The 14,725-nt window shown below is 42.3% G+C and overlaps 1 protein-coding gene across 1 annotated transcript in view; it reads right to left on the bottom strand.

The window, feature by feature from the left end:
- Positions 1-831: 831 nt before the first annotated feature.
- Positions 832-14,725, bottom strand: part of ZRSR2 (zinc finger CCCH-type, RNA binding motif and serine/arginine rich 2) — a 40,306-nt gene continuing 26,412 nt past the window's right edge. Inside the window, exons 9-12 of the mRNA XM_089693637.1 lie at positions 12,767-12,822; positions 9,998-10,107; positions 3,517-4,423; positions 832-1,064 (exon numbers count right to left, since the gene is read on the bottom strand). Of these exons, the coding sequence (XP_089549763.1) occupies positions 3,540-4,423; positions 9,998-10,107; positions 12,767-12,822 (1,050 nt within the window). The 3' untranslated portion in view covers positions 832-1,064; positions 3,517-3,539. The remainder of the gene's footprint in view (positions 1,065-3,516; positions 4,424-9,997; positions 10,108-12,766; positions 12,823-14,725) is intronic.

Raw genomic sequence — 14,725 nt, 5'->3', positions numbered from 1 at the left:
ACCAGTGGTGGACCTGCCAATTCTGGAGTTCAACGGCAAATGCCACTAAAGGACGTCGGGCCCTCAGGCCACCCTCATGAAGTCTGTTTCTGATTGTTTGGTCAGAGACATTCACACCAGTGACCTGCTGGAGGTCATTTTGTAGGACTCTGGCAGTGCTCATCCTGTTCCTCCTTGCACAAAGGAGCAGATACCGGTCCTGCTGATGGGTTAGGGGCCTTTGTAGGCCCTGTCTAGTTCTCCTAGAGTAACGTTCTGTCTCCTGGAATCTCCTCCATGCTCTTGAGACTGTGCTGGGAGACACAGAGAACCTTCTGGCAATGGCATGTATTGATATGCCATCCTGGAGGAGTTGGACTGCCTGTGCAACCTCTGTAGGGTCCAGTTATCGCCTCATGCTACCAGTAGTGACACTGACCCTAGCCAAATGCAAAACTAGTGATAAACAGTCAGAAAAGAGGAGTAGAGAAAAAAATGTCAGTGGCCTCCATCTGTAAAACCATTCCTGTTTTGGGGGGTCATCTCATTGTTGCCCATCTATTGCACCTGTTGCTAATTTCATTAACACCAAAAGCAGCTGAAACTGATTAACAACCCCCTCTGCTACTTAACTGACCAGCTCAATATCCCAGGAGTTTAATTGACTTGATGCCATACTCTGATTAAAGCGTGTTCCTTTAATTTTTTTGAGCAGTGTATATAGTGATGCATGATCCAGTGGGAAAGTATGTTAAAAATATCCAGCTCAGATTTTTTCAGAGAAATAATTCTTGCTGAACACAGACTACAAACCAATAAATTGTGGTTTTCTTCATCAATGCCCCTAAACAATCTTTTTAAACACATTTTATTTAAAAATATTTACATTTCCTGATAGAAATATACAAAGAAAATAAATAGCCTAGAACTGGGCCATTTTTGTAAACGAAGATTCCTCTGGCGATGTAATGAAGATTCTGACATTATATCATTGTAATGAGGAGCTTTCCAGTCATAAACTGTTGTACAATCCAGGGGATGAAACCTGCAGTCAGTCCGCTGGGTCCCTGTGTGCGCCCAATCACCTAGAAAATAATATTAAGACATTTTGGTCACACATCTAGTACATCTATCAAGCAACATTCTAGACAGAAAAAGGAGGCAGTGGAGAAGTCAGGGTAAGTGTCCCAGGACATTTCTGAATGGAAGTAACAGGGTCAATAGTGTTGCATAAACCTATCCAAAAGCAATGCATTAAAGTGGAACAAAGTTGGAAAAATACAATTGCGCACAGGCGGGCTGTTTACTGCAGAAATAAACACGCAGTGTCCATGCAGAAATAAAATACGCTTGCCTGTTCACAATATCCTGTAGAATCCATTACACTGCCTGTATGATTTAACAGCTTCCTGTCCGCCCTATAGCAGAAATACTATAATACAGGGAAGCACTGGTGCGCAAAATCACGTATATATAAGTGATTTTGCAGTTTCGGGTAGGGCTCGCACGCGTCCTACCCATGCCGCCATTCGCGGCCTCAGCTGTTACTCACCAGGTCCCGCCCGGTGATTACTAGTCAGCCCCTGGCGATCGCCAAGTATTACCGACAGGGAAGGGAACTGTATGTAAACGATACAGTTCTCTCCCCTGTTAGCTTCTGCACACTGCTTTGTATGGTTCTGCATAGAACAGCCATACAAAGCAGTGTGCTTACAGTTGAAAGCATATAATGTAAAACAGCACACAGTTAACCCTTTGATCGCCCCACACGTTAACCCCTTCCTGCTCAGTGCCATTAGTACAGTGTCATTGCTTTTTATTAGCACTGATCACTGTATTGGTGTCACTGGGGATGTCTGTGACACCAAGTCAGTTCCCCCCAGTGTCAGAATGCCTGCCGCAGTCCCGCTATAAGTCGCTGATCGTCGCCATTACTAGTAAAAAAAATATATATATATATACAGTGTATATAATGTATATAATACTGTCATTTGTAGACGCTATAACTTTCACATAAACCAATTAATTTACATATATTGGGAATTTTTTTTTTTAGCCAAGACATGGCAGAATAATTTTGGCCTAAATTTATGATAAATTTGATTTTTTTAAATTTTTTTATTGGACATGTTTAATAGCAAAACATCAAACATATTGTTTTCTCAAAATTATTGGTATTTTTTTAAAATAAAAAACAGACAGGCAATCAAATACCAACAAAAGAAAGCTCTATTTGTGGGGGAAAAAAGGATGTAAATTTAATTTGGGTGCAGGGTTGCATGACCGTGCAATTGTCAGTTAAAATAATGCAGCTCCGTAACACAAAAATTGGCCTGATCAGGAAGGGGGGTAAATCCTCAGGAGGGTAGGTGGTTAATATCTTCTTCCTTCAGCCGGATAAAAAACAAGGAATGACAAGAAATCATGCAAATGTAGCATCAGCTTTACAACCATTTTCTGTCTTCATCCGGTTTATAAAATTGTTTTATGGACCAGACACACAAGTAATACAACTATATGCGTTCTATGTACAATCTTAGTACATTGCATTTGGATAAGTAGATGCAACAGTGGACCCTGAGACTCTTAGTGCCCACTTAGGAATGTCTCAAGGGCACTTACATGTGTATGTGGTTCTCAACTTTTTTTTTTCTGTAACTAAGCTCAGATCTAAATGGCTCAAACTGAATCTGTCACCTACTGTAGAGCTGCCTTTAGATCCCTACAGCTTCTAAAACTCCACTATTACTGCCAAATCCTATGTCCTTCTACCAGGCAATGCACTAACACTTTCAGTTAGCAGCAGAGCTTGCCACAATCTACTGCCTCATAACTATGATAGGCTGCCTCACTGGCCAACAGGAATGTGCAGTTTTTGTCACTCTTAGACCCCTTTCACACGGGCAGACTGATCGGGTCCACCTGTCCGTTTTTTAGGTGGACCTGATCAGACCATCCAATGCCCTCTAAGGAGCAGCAGATGTAATAGGACATGTGTTCGTTTACACATGCCTGATCAGATCAGCTAAAAACAGTCGAAAGGGGATCCGTTCCCCATTTGTCTATCAGATCGAATGACAGTCTGATGTAGACATACTGGCAGTCTTGTTTACATCCAACCGCCCATAGAGGGGAGCAGGCTGTGTCAGTGTCAGCTCTGAATAAGTAGAGCATACACAGACCTGTCATCTGCCTGGTCAGCAGGGATCAGCAGAGAGATCCCCCGCTCAGCAGGTAGATCTGCTGGTAGAGTCCACTCATATAAAAGGGGCCTTACAAAGTGGTGGAGCCTTGCCTGCCAGAAAAAGCCATAACTGCAGGGATTTGGAGGACTTTATGCCTGCAGAAAATGTTTCATGTTTTTAAGAAAGTGTCTTTAAGTTGTGCTTTACTATGCAATAGCCATGTTAGGTAGCAAAGAGCTGTAACAATGAAAAAACATTAAAAAAAAAAAAAGTTACATGAAAAAAGAAACACAAAATTGTTCATAGATATTCATCTACCTCCTCTACAAAAGGTAACACACAACTAACATACCTTGTACCTTGACAGATATCTGTTCATGTATCTGGGCTTTGTGGGTTACTCTCTTTAGTCCTGGATCGGGAACGGCTCTTGCTCTTCCTGTCCCGACTCCTGGATCGGGAACGGCTCTTGCTCTTCTTCCCCCGGCTCCTGGATCGGGAATGGCTCTTGCTCTTCCTCCCCCGGCTCCTGGATCGGCTCCTGCTCTTCCTCCCCCGGCTCCTGGATCGGGAACGGCTCTTGCTCTTCCTGCCCCTACTCCTGGATCGGGAACGGCTCTTGCTCTTCCTCCCACGGCTCCTGGATCGGGAACGGCTCTTGCTCTTCCTCCCCCGGCTCCTGGATCGGCTCTTGCTCTTCCTCCCCCGACTCCTGGATCGGCTCTTGCTCTTCCTCCCCCGGCTCCTGGATCGGGAACGGCTCCTACTCTTCTTGCCCCAGCTCCTGGATCGGGAATGGCTCCTGCTCTTCCTGCCCCGGCTCTTGGATCGGGAACGGCTCTTGCTCTTCCTGCCCTGGCTCCTGGATCGGGAACGACTCCTGAATCTTTTGATAGGACTTCTAGACCGGGAGGAACTTCGGCTTTTGCGCTTGCGCTTTTTTCTACCCCTACTGTGTGCCTTCTTCTCTTTGCTTCTTGACCTATGTGAGCGATGTTTTTTCTTGTTTTTGTTGTGGCTGCTCTTTTTCCTGCTCGATTCCCCATTTCTTCTGCTCTCTGGGCTGCGACTGTAGCGTCTCCTGGAAAATCCATGGTCATCATATCGGCTTGACCTCTCCCAACGTTCAGAGAGATTATTTCGGTCTGGTGACATGTTAAGGTCTCGGTCGGCCTCCCAAAATTCATTAGTTGGGTTCTTGAAGACATGCAGGAAATTACAGTGCTTTCCTCTAGGACATTTTTGCCTTTCAAACAACCCTTTCAAAAAAATTAAAAATGTACAAAATCAGAAAGAAAACATTTTCAACTATAACATATAAAACAAGACTGTCATATTACATTCATTCCAAGCAGACAGGAAGCCTACTAGAAAAGATCTTAAAAATAAGAGCTGCCAAAAGCACAAAATATAACCTAATCACCAAAAATAGTTGGTTCCTATGCCTGTCTCCTCCCTCCATCCATCCATTCATCATGTCCATTGACAACACATCTTACAAAAACCAGAACAAGAGAACCTTCAAATGCACTATGGAATATACAGTATCTCACAGACGTGAGTACACCCCTCACATTTGTGTAAATATTTTACACTATCTTTTCATGTGACAACACTGAAGAAATGACACTTTGCTACAATGTGACGTAGTGAGTGTACAGCTTGTATAACAGTGTAAATTTGCTGTCCCCTCAAAATAACTCTACACACAGCTATTAATGTCTAAACCGCTGGCAACAAAAGTACACCCCTAAGTGAAAATGTCCAAATTGGGCCCAATTATCCATTTTCCTCCCCCCAGTGTCATGTGACTCGTTAGTGTTACAAGGTCTCAGGTGTGAATGGGGAGCTGGTGTGTTAAATTTGGTGTTATCGCTCTCACTCTCTCATACTGGTCACTGGAAGTTCAACATGGCAGCTCATGGCAAAGAACTCTCTGAGTATGTGAAAAAAAGAATTGTTGCTCTACATAAAGATGGCCTAGGCTATAAGAAGATTGCCAAGACCCTGAAACTGAGCTGCAGCATGGTGGCCAAGACCATACAGCGGTTTAACAGGACAGATTCCACTCAGAACAGGCCTCAACCAAAGAAGTTGAGTGCATGTGCTCAGCGTCATATCCAGAGGTTGTCTTTGGGAAATAGACGTATGAGTGCTGCCAGCATTGCTGCAGAGGATGAAGGGGTGGGGGGGGGGGGTCAGCCTGTCAGTGCTCAGACCATACGCCATACACTGCATCAAATTGGTCTGCATGGCTGTCATCCCAGAAGGAAGTCTCTTCTAAAGATGATGCACAAGAAAGCCTGCAAACAGTTTGCTGAAGACAAGCAGACTAAGGACATGGATTACTGGAACCATGTCCTGTGGTCTGATGACACCAACATAAAATTATCTGGTTCTGATGGTGTCAAGCGTGTGTGGCGGCAACCTGGTGAGGAGTACAAAGACAAGTGTGTATTGCTTACAGTCAAGCATGGTGGTGGGGAGTGTCATGGTCTGAGATTGTATGAGTGCTGCCGGCACTGGGGAGCTACAGTTCATTGAAGGAACCATGAATGCCAACATGTTTGTGACATACTGAAGCAGGAGCAAGATCCCCTCCCTTCAGAGACTGGGCCGCAGGGCAGTATTCCAACATTATAATGACCCCAAACACACCTCCACGACGACCACTGCCTTGCTAAAAAAGCTGAGGGTAAAGGTGATGGACTGGCCAAGCATGTCTCCAGACCGAAACCCTATTGAGCATCTGTGGGGCATCCTCAAATGGAATGTGGAGGAGCGCAAAGTCTCCAACATCCAGGATTCCAGTGGCAACCTGTGAAGCTCTGGTGAACTCCATGCCCAAGAGAGTTAAGGCAGTGCTGGAAAATAATGGTGGCCACACAAAATATTGACACTTTGGGCCCAATTTGGACATTTTCACTTAGGAGTGTACTTACTTTTGTTGCCAGCGGTTTAGACATTAATGGCTGTGTGTTGAGTTCTTTTGAGGGGACAGCAAATTTACACTGTTATACAAGCTGTACACTCACTACTTTACATTGTAGAAAAGTGTCATTTCTTCAGTGTTGTCACATAAAAAGATATCAAATATTTACAAAAATGTGAGGGGTGGACTCACTTCTGTGAGATACTGTAATTTCAGACCAAGTTTTAAAGGATAAATTCACTTTTGTAAACAAAAAAAAAACATTTGTGCAGTTAGAAAATTTTTATATTTTCCTTTTCGGAGCCTGCACAGAACTGCACTCACGATCTGCTAATCACAGGTGCAATGTCAGGCTCCTGCAGACTCTCAGTACAGCTGTCTGCCTTAACCTCCTGTACAGGCAGACAGTTACTAAAGAGCAGGAAGAATCATTGAACTACAGGGACGCTCATCAGCGTCCTCGCCGTTCATTGAGGATTACAAACTGTATGTGGTGATTGCAGATGGAATTTGTAGGCCATTCATTCACAGAACTGTGAATAAATGATACAGCTGTGCGGGAGGGGCCACGCTGTTTTTAATTTATAACAGTGGGTGCGGGGAGAGGATCCTCTGACCGTTGTTACAAGTGGGGTTTTGGGAGTCCAGGGCTGTTGCTTTATTAACATGTTACCCCTATTACGGGTGTAATATGTTACTAAAGACGTGTAAACGTAAGTGCAGCGCAATAAAACAAAGATTTGATAAACTATAAATATAAGGAAAAAAAAGTCCATTGACATTTGCAGAGATACTGATCAAATGGTGAATGGAGATGTGACATGTTTACACATCTAGGTGCAGCCGCTCACCTTAAGAATATGACTCCTGAATTAACAAGAAAGTCTTGTCTCACATTCCCCTACAGGAGTAACACTCAGATGGAAATGTTATAAAGTGCTGGAATTTGTAAGTGTGTTTTTAACATTTTATACAGTAAAGCTTTTAGCAGAGAGAGCCATTTGTCTTCCTCTTGATTTGTCATATCCATTGGACATATTTGAGGAGTTTCCATTACGGATCAGCGGTGTTTCCATCTAAGTGTTACTCCTGTAGGGGAATGCGAGACATAACTTTCCTTTTAGTTCAGGGGTCATATTCTTGAGCGGCCACATTTACATTTGTTGGTGGGGATCAAGCACCTTCCACACCTGGATGTTTAAACATGTCACGTCTCCTATTCACTGTTTGATCAGTAACTCTGCTAATGTCAATGGACTTTTTTTTATATTTATAGTGTTTAAAGTATTTGTTTTATTGCGCTGCACTTACGTTTATGCTATTACAGTGATTTAGGTGTTGTGAAATCTACCTTAAATGTTCAGCCTGCATCATCATTTATTTACAGATTTTAGGGTTGTGACTGCACTGATTGGTTTTGTTTAGTTACTAAAGATGAACTTATCCTTTAATACCTATACATGTAAATGGCTGCTTTGGAAATGGGGACAGATATATTTATAGGCAATTATCACTTATCCAAGATCTTTGAAATATGCTTGCATTTTTAATGTTCAACAACTAAAGATGGCAATACAATAGTAGATTTTCAAAAGACTGTGTGCAAACAAGTGTATGAAAATTTGTACAAAAATTCTACACGTTTTGGCAGCTTGACAAATTATGTTCGAAAGTACTCAAAAATGTATTTGCAATTATAATTACAGAAAATCTATTTAAAAAAAAAAAATTGATTTTGGAACAAACTGACTTTCTGAACGATAAAACAAACCATAGACTACTAGAAACTCAATCTTTTGAGAAAAATTCTCCACCCTGTTCTGGTGTTTGTAAATGATTGTTGATTTGGAAGCACCACCATCATGGATTCCAGTTGTGTACAGCATAGACTAGTTACTGCAGAAGCAGCAGTAAACGCCTGTCTCACACAGCACAGCACGCATTAGATCCACATCATCTCTATGGGATGCTTTATTTAGAAGTATAAGCTGGAAAATAGGCAGTTGGTTGGCAGCGCAGCAGATATAAAAAAGACGGGTTAATAAAAGCATACAAAAGAACCCTAGCAGGCTTACTGAAATGTACAAAAAACTTGCAACTCAAACTTCTAGAATAAACTGATGTGTGTGCATGTACAATCAGATGATATTTTTCAGCCTTTGAAATGCACCGCAGCAACATCTTCTCCTAATATGCATTGAAAAACAAGACAAATGATTTTCTATTGACTGCATCCTTTTCAACACCTTAACAATCCTCTATGGCTAATTAAGACAGTATGGCTCCTCGCAAACCTGAAGGTCTTGAGGGTGTAGTGATACCTTATGTATCAGTTGCATTTCATTTATATATAAAGCTTCCAGCCCACAGAGTGTCAAAAAGGACCCTATTCCAGTTCCATATTGACCCAGATACTACGCTGGTTCACATCCTGCACTAGGAACTTCTGTTCCAAACTGTCACAGCACTCCACTAGTAAGACACAACACAAGATCCTACTGCCAGAAGACAATATTGAAATGTTTTTTCCCCCATTGTTTTCTATTTTAATAGTACACATGGCTTGACTTTTCATATACTTTTTAACAGCAATTATTGAAATCCCTATAAAAGGAGAACTTTTGTGAAATTGTCATTTTCTACAGCCCCTGCCCTAACTGCAGGCAGCTTGGCTTTATACTCATCTTTAGCCATCTTACCCCACACATGGACACAGTAGGAAACGCTTAAAAAAAAACTAAAATATGAAATCTGTGCCCAAAAAGGCTGGCAAAGGGGAAAATACTTTTCTCCCATATTGCCCATTCTCTGCCTACAGCTGATCATTTCCCCCCACTATGGATTGTCGTGCCTTGTTCTGCACTGTGCATCTGTGTGGAGGTGGTAGTCCTGAAAGAGGTAGGGTATTGCTTTCTCATGTCAGAGCCTGCAAGGAGAACAGTTAGGAGATTTAGTGTGATATTTGATGCTATGCTGCTAAGACTAGCAATCAGAGAGAGCAGTGCTATCAATCTTACAGCAGTTATAGGGCTGGGAGACTGTAAGCACCCTCACACCCCAGGTAGTGCAATGCAATGTTAAAGGATAAGTTCACCTTTCATACCATATTACCTGTTACACCCATATTCAGGGTGTAACATGTTATGAAATGACTGGCCCCTGCTTCCCCGTTTTGATAGTTAATGGGGGATCTTCTGCCCCCGCTAGCTGAAAAAAAAAAAAAAAAGACACGCGTCCATGCGGGGCTCTGTCTGCCCAGACGCTTCACTCATTCACAGTGTTCTGTGAATGAGAAGCTACAAGTCCTGACAGCCTTAGCAGCTGTCAACTTGTAGTTCTCAATGAACTATCAAGGTGTTGTGGCAGTTCATTGATTCTTCCAGTCCGTAAGTATCGGCTTCCCCATACGGGGTATGACAAGCAGATACACTGACTGGTCTGCAGGAGACCTGCATGGCACCAGTGATCTGCTAATTGCTGGTGCAATGCTTTACAGGCTCCTAAAACAAAAAATAATAAATGCACATTTTTTTAGCTGCAAAAAAATGCATTTATTATTTTTTTTGAGTTCACTACCACTTTATCTATGCATGTGTGCCACAGCCGTATTTATTTCTATGGGTAGCTGTACTCACAGCAGCCACTCAGAATGCGGTTCATCCTTTAAAATGAATGCTGCAGTGCGCATGAAAAGACTAAAGAGAAGCCAACTGGGTCCATGTTAGAGGTAAGATTGCAGCTCACAGTGAATATAAAACCCATTCTGCCTGCACTCAGGGGGTAAGGGGCTATAGTAAAAAGACAAATTCACTTAAGCTGAAGTTGTCCTTTAGGGTATGGTTCAAACGATAATAAAGAAAGCAGTGCAGGCAAATCTTGAAAGAGCTTCTCCTCTCCTTACCACATATAGCAGATTTCCACTTGGTGACAGGTGAGAATTCACACTGAAGCTGACGAGATGCGTACCAACGACCATTGAACAAAGAATAAGCCCGTGCGCACTCGTCTTCCCTGGAAGCAAAAATATGAGTGTGAAAAAGATCCATATTATTTAAAATATTAACCATCAATATCAAGGCTAATCGTATACATAAACAAGGCAGCAAAAAAACAAAAACAAACTGGGTCTGAAAACTGAGTGTAACTACACAAGAATGTCTAATGGTGAGATGAGATCCCTGGCCTGCACAATAACAGATTTGGATTAGGTTCTCAAGAACACCAAGGTATTGCTAACCAAAGAAATATATTCATTCAAGCAATGCTACAACTAAATGCCCGAGTATGTAGGCTGTGCTTCTCATATGTCTTTCCACAACTGTAAAACAGCACAGTTCTTCAATACTCCTTGAAAAACAACAGTGAACCCCCTGGTATATGAGGGTGTCTAGGCCCAACATAGAAAAGTGATGGCAGAACAAGATGCTTTCTCATATGTCTTTCCACACCTGTAAAACAGCACACTTTTAAAGGGGAACTGAATTCAAAAAGTGAAGATTTTGTATGCTATAGAGAACATTCAGAATGTTACTTGTACCAGCTCAGTACCCTGAAAAATGTACCCAATCTTCTTCAATACTCCTTGAAAAACAACAGTGCACATCCTGGTATGTGAGGGTGTCTGTCTGGGCCTATTTGGGGGTTTTTTTCTCATAGATGTTTATCTGCTATGTGAGATCTAAAGCGCTGCTGCCTCTGCTAGTTGCAGGAGATTTGGAGTGGGATCTGGTGATGTCAGCACTGTGCTGCTCACTGTTCTCCTTGCTGGAAGCTCTGACATGAGAAAGCAAAGCTTTGCCTTGGCAAAGATGACCGCCTCATCCCAGAGACACAGTGCAAACCAAGGTCAGTCAATATTGGGGAAAGATCAGCTGCAAGGAAACCACAGGCAATACTGGTGTCTAGTCAATTTCCTTGCTACTAAAAATTCCACGGTGAACTGTTAGTGATATTATAACAAAGTGGAAGCAACTGGGAACAACAGCAACTCAGCCATGAAGTGGTAAGCCATGTAAAATGACAGAGCGGGGTCAGCACATGCTGTAGATCACAGTGCACAGAAGTCGCCAACTGTCTGCAGACTCAATAGCTACAGACCTCCAAACTTTGTGTGGCCTTCAGATTAGCACAACAGTGTGTAGAGAGCTTCATGGAATAGGTTTCCATGGCCGAGCTGCTGCATCCAAGCCTTACATCACCAAGTGCAATGCAAAGCGTCGGATGCAGTGGTGTAAAGCACGCCACCACTGGACTCTGGTGCAGTGTAGATATGTTCTCTGGAGTGATGAATCACGCTTCTCTGTCTGGCAATCTGATGGACGAATCTGGGTTTGGCAGTTGCCAGGAGAACGGTACTTGCCTGACTGCATTGTGCCAAGTGTAAAGTTTGGTGGAGGGGGGATTATGGTGTGGGGTTGTGTTTCAGGGGTTGGGCTTGGCCCCTTAGTTCCAGTGAAGGGAACTCTTAAGGTGTCAGCATACCAAGACATTTTGGACAATTTCACACTCCCACCTTTGTGGGAACAGTTTGGGAATGACCCCTTCCTGTTCCAACATGACTGCACACCAGTGCACAAAACAAGGTCCATAAAGACACAAAAGAGCAAGTTTGGGGTGGAGGAACTTGACTGGCCTGCATAGTCCTGACCCCAACCCGACAGAACACCTTTGGGATGAGTTAGAGTGTAGACTGTGAGCCAGGCCTTCTCCTCCGACATCAGTGCCTGACCACACAAATCAGCTTCTGGAAGCATGGTGAAACATCCCCATAGACACACTCCTAAACCTTGTGGACGGCCTTCCCAGAAGAGTTGAAGCTGTTATAGGTGCAAAGGGCGGGGCCAACTCAATATTGAACCCTACGGACGAAGACTGGGATGCCACTAAAGTTCATGTCTGTGTAAAGGCAGGCCAACCTATACTTTTGGCAATATTGTGTACACACACACAGAGCGGGTAAAATCAGTATTTAACACGTCACCATTTTTCTCTAAATATATTTCTAAATGTGCTAATGACATGAAATGTTCACGTTTGTAACAACACACGCAATTCATACATACAAAGAAACCAAAACAAATAAGTTTAGAAATTAAATTATGTATAATTTATGTGTACAATTATGTATAATAAAATTAAATGACACAGGGAAAAGGTATTGAACACATGAAGAAAGGGAGGTGTAAAAAGGCATGGAAAGCCAACCAGCGGAAATCTATCAGTAATTAAAAAACAATCCTGCCCCTTCTCAGTGCAAATTAATATCAGCTGGTTCAGTCTCAACTGAAGGCCTATAAAAAGGTGTCACACAAGAAATATCTCATGATGGGTAAAAGCAAAGAGCTCTCTCAGGACCTTTTCAACCTTAATGTTGCAAATCATGCTGATGGCTTTGGTTATAGAAGGATTTCTAAACTTCTGAATGTCCCAGTGAGCACTGTTGGAGGCCATGATCTGGAAATGGAAAGAACATCATTTCACCATAACCCGGCCACAACCAGGTGCTCCTTGCAAGATTTCTGACATAGCAGTGAAAATAATCAGAAGAGTTGTCCAAGAGCCAAGGCTCCTTTTAACGAGCCCAGAGTACCAGTAACTAGTGGAAAGTAAAATGTACAAACCATACAGTTCACAGCACAGGAGAGAACATAAAAAAAATGATAACACTTACGTCTGATATTGTACGTATACGTTTCCTCTTAAATGAAGCTCAAAATTACAGCTAACCTGGGAAGAAAACACAACAAAAAGCTTACACTTGAACAGTATATAATATGTACATACATATTTCTTCCCATGGCTGATTTGCAAGACTTTTACCAGCTACAAGAAGTGGTGTTTTCTCTACTACATAACAATACCTTTCAGGAAACAATAAAAAGTATCACAATAAACCTCTTCCAGAAAAAATACAATAAAGAAGTACCCAGTGCATTCACAGCAGTGTTTGACACATTCACACAATTGTACAGAAAGTGAAAAACTGGACAGTTTTGCCACTTCAGAATTTAGCTATTACAGGCAAAAAGTCTTCAGTATTCATCCTATAGGACTACTTACTGGACACAAGGTCAATTGTGTGTTGGAATAGATTGGTTCCCACTAAGGTATGTGCGTTTTAATGTGATTGTAGAGTTTTTTTTTTTTTTTTAAATAAAAAAAACAACATATCATACATACCTGGCCCTGTACAATGGTTTTGCACAGAACAGTTCTAATCCTCCTTTTCTGGGGTCCCCCACTGGCACTTTGGGCTCCTCCTCTTTTCTGTCTGCAGGCTGCTTCCTATGGTTGCACACCTATGGGCTTGCTCCATAGCCGCGCTCTATGTGTCCTTTGACACAGACAGCGTGGCTCTGCCCCACCCCTACTCCCTCCTCACTGGATTTTCTTGACAGCAGCAGGAGCCCATGACTCCCACAGCTCTCACTTAGTCCTGTAAGAAAGAAAAAAGAGAGAGCAGTGCCACTGCTCTCAGGTAGATTGCTGGCTTGAGATCAGGCTCAGGCAGCTGGGGGACTTTGGTGCTGACATCAGAAGGTTATTTTACCTTAATGCAAAGAATGTATTAAAGGTAAAAAAAAAAAAAAAACCTTCATACTCTATAACCACTTTAATTAACCACAGCGCTGAGCAAACCCTTTGGCGCTATATAAACTCGAAGTAATATTAATTATGTTCTATGCCAATAATCTACTACAGTATGACATTTGTATCCATATTTATTATAATTAGTTTCAAAACAACCATTTAAAGAAATGTTTGTATTTTGTGCTCATTGGTCAGTGATCATTGACCTCCCCCACCAAACACATGGACAGACGCACAGTTCCATTAAATTCATAGCCATCTTTCACATATTGCTTAAAGTAAACCTGCTGGTGACTGTTGGAGAAAAGATAATGCAGGCGCCTCCTGGTTTCTGTGCGTAGACTTTGTTAAAACAAAAAGTAATGTTAGGGAAAAGTCATTCTGACCTCTTACGGTCACTGTGAAATCCAGCCCTTCCCGTTCTCACTGCATCACTCTTGCTCATTCAGGATACATTTTTTTTAGCCAACAGTGATACAAGGAGAGCAGGAATGAGCCAACAACACAACTACCACAAATGATCTGGTCTCTTTTCCCTGTAGCATTAGTAGCACCCCAGATTTTGGAGAATTTTCTGCAAACCAAGTCTGTTCGCAGGCACTCTGTTCTGAAGAAAATACCCAATACTGCTGGGTATGGAGGATCATGTGACCGAATGTCACACAAAGCCCATGACTGCTGACTCATGGCTTACACGGAACTTTCCGTTCTTCCCAATGACTGAATGGAAAGATGATTCCGGATGACTGAAGTGAAGAAAATGGAAGGCAAGTAATGCATGTTCTAACTGCAGCAGAATGGAATTTAATAGTTCAAAAATGCATAGTGACCTCAAAATAACTACAATTGCTGCCCTTGTACTGTATCTTGTTAATGTGGCCAGTTAGTAACAACACAGATCCTATTTTTCAGGTCCATGTGTTGTATTGTGTTTTAGAGGCACATTTCCAACAAATTCTGTTTGATTTTATCAATAGCTTTTGATTCAAAGGACATCACAGTGTGGAGTTCATGGCTCTGTCCAGAGATGAGGCAGGAC

This window comes from Staurois parvus, unplaced genomic scaffold (genome assembly GCF_062004578.1).
Source record: "Staurois parvus isolate SC_StPar_1 unplaced genomic scaffold, SC_StPar_1.0 ptg000635l, whole genome shotgun sequence".
Taxonomy (NCBI): Eukaryota; Metazoa; Chordata; class Amphibia; order Anura; family Ranidae; genus Staurois; species Staurois parvus.
Note: the sequence above shows the minus strand (reverse complement) of the source record. Positions and strands in the feature narration are given on the sequence as shown.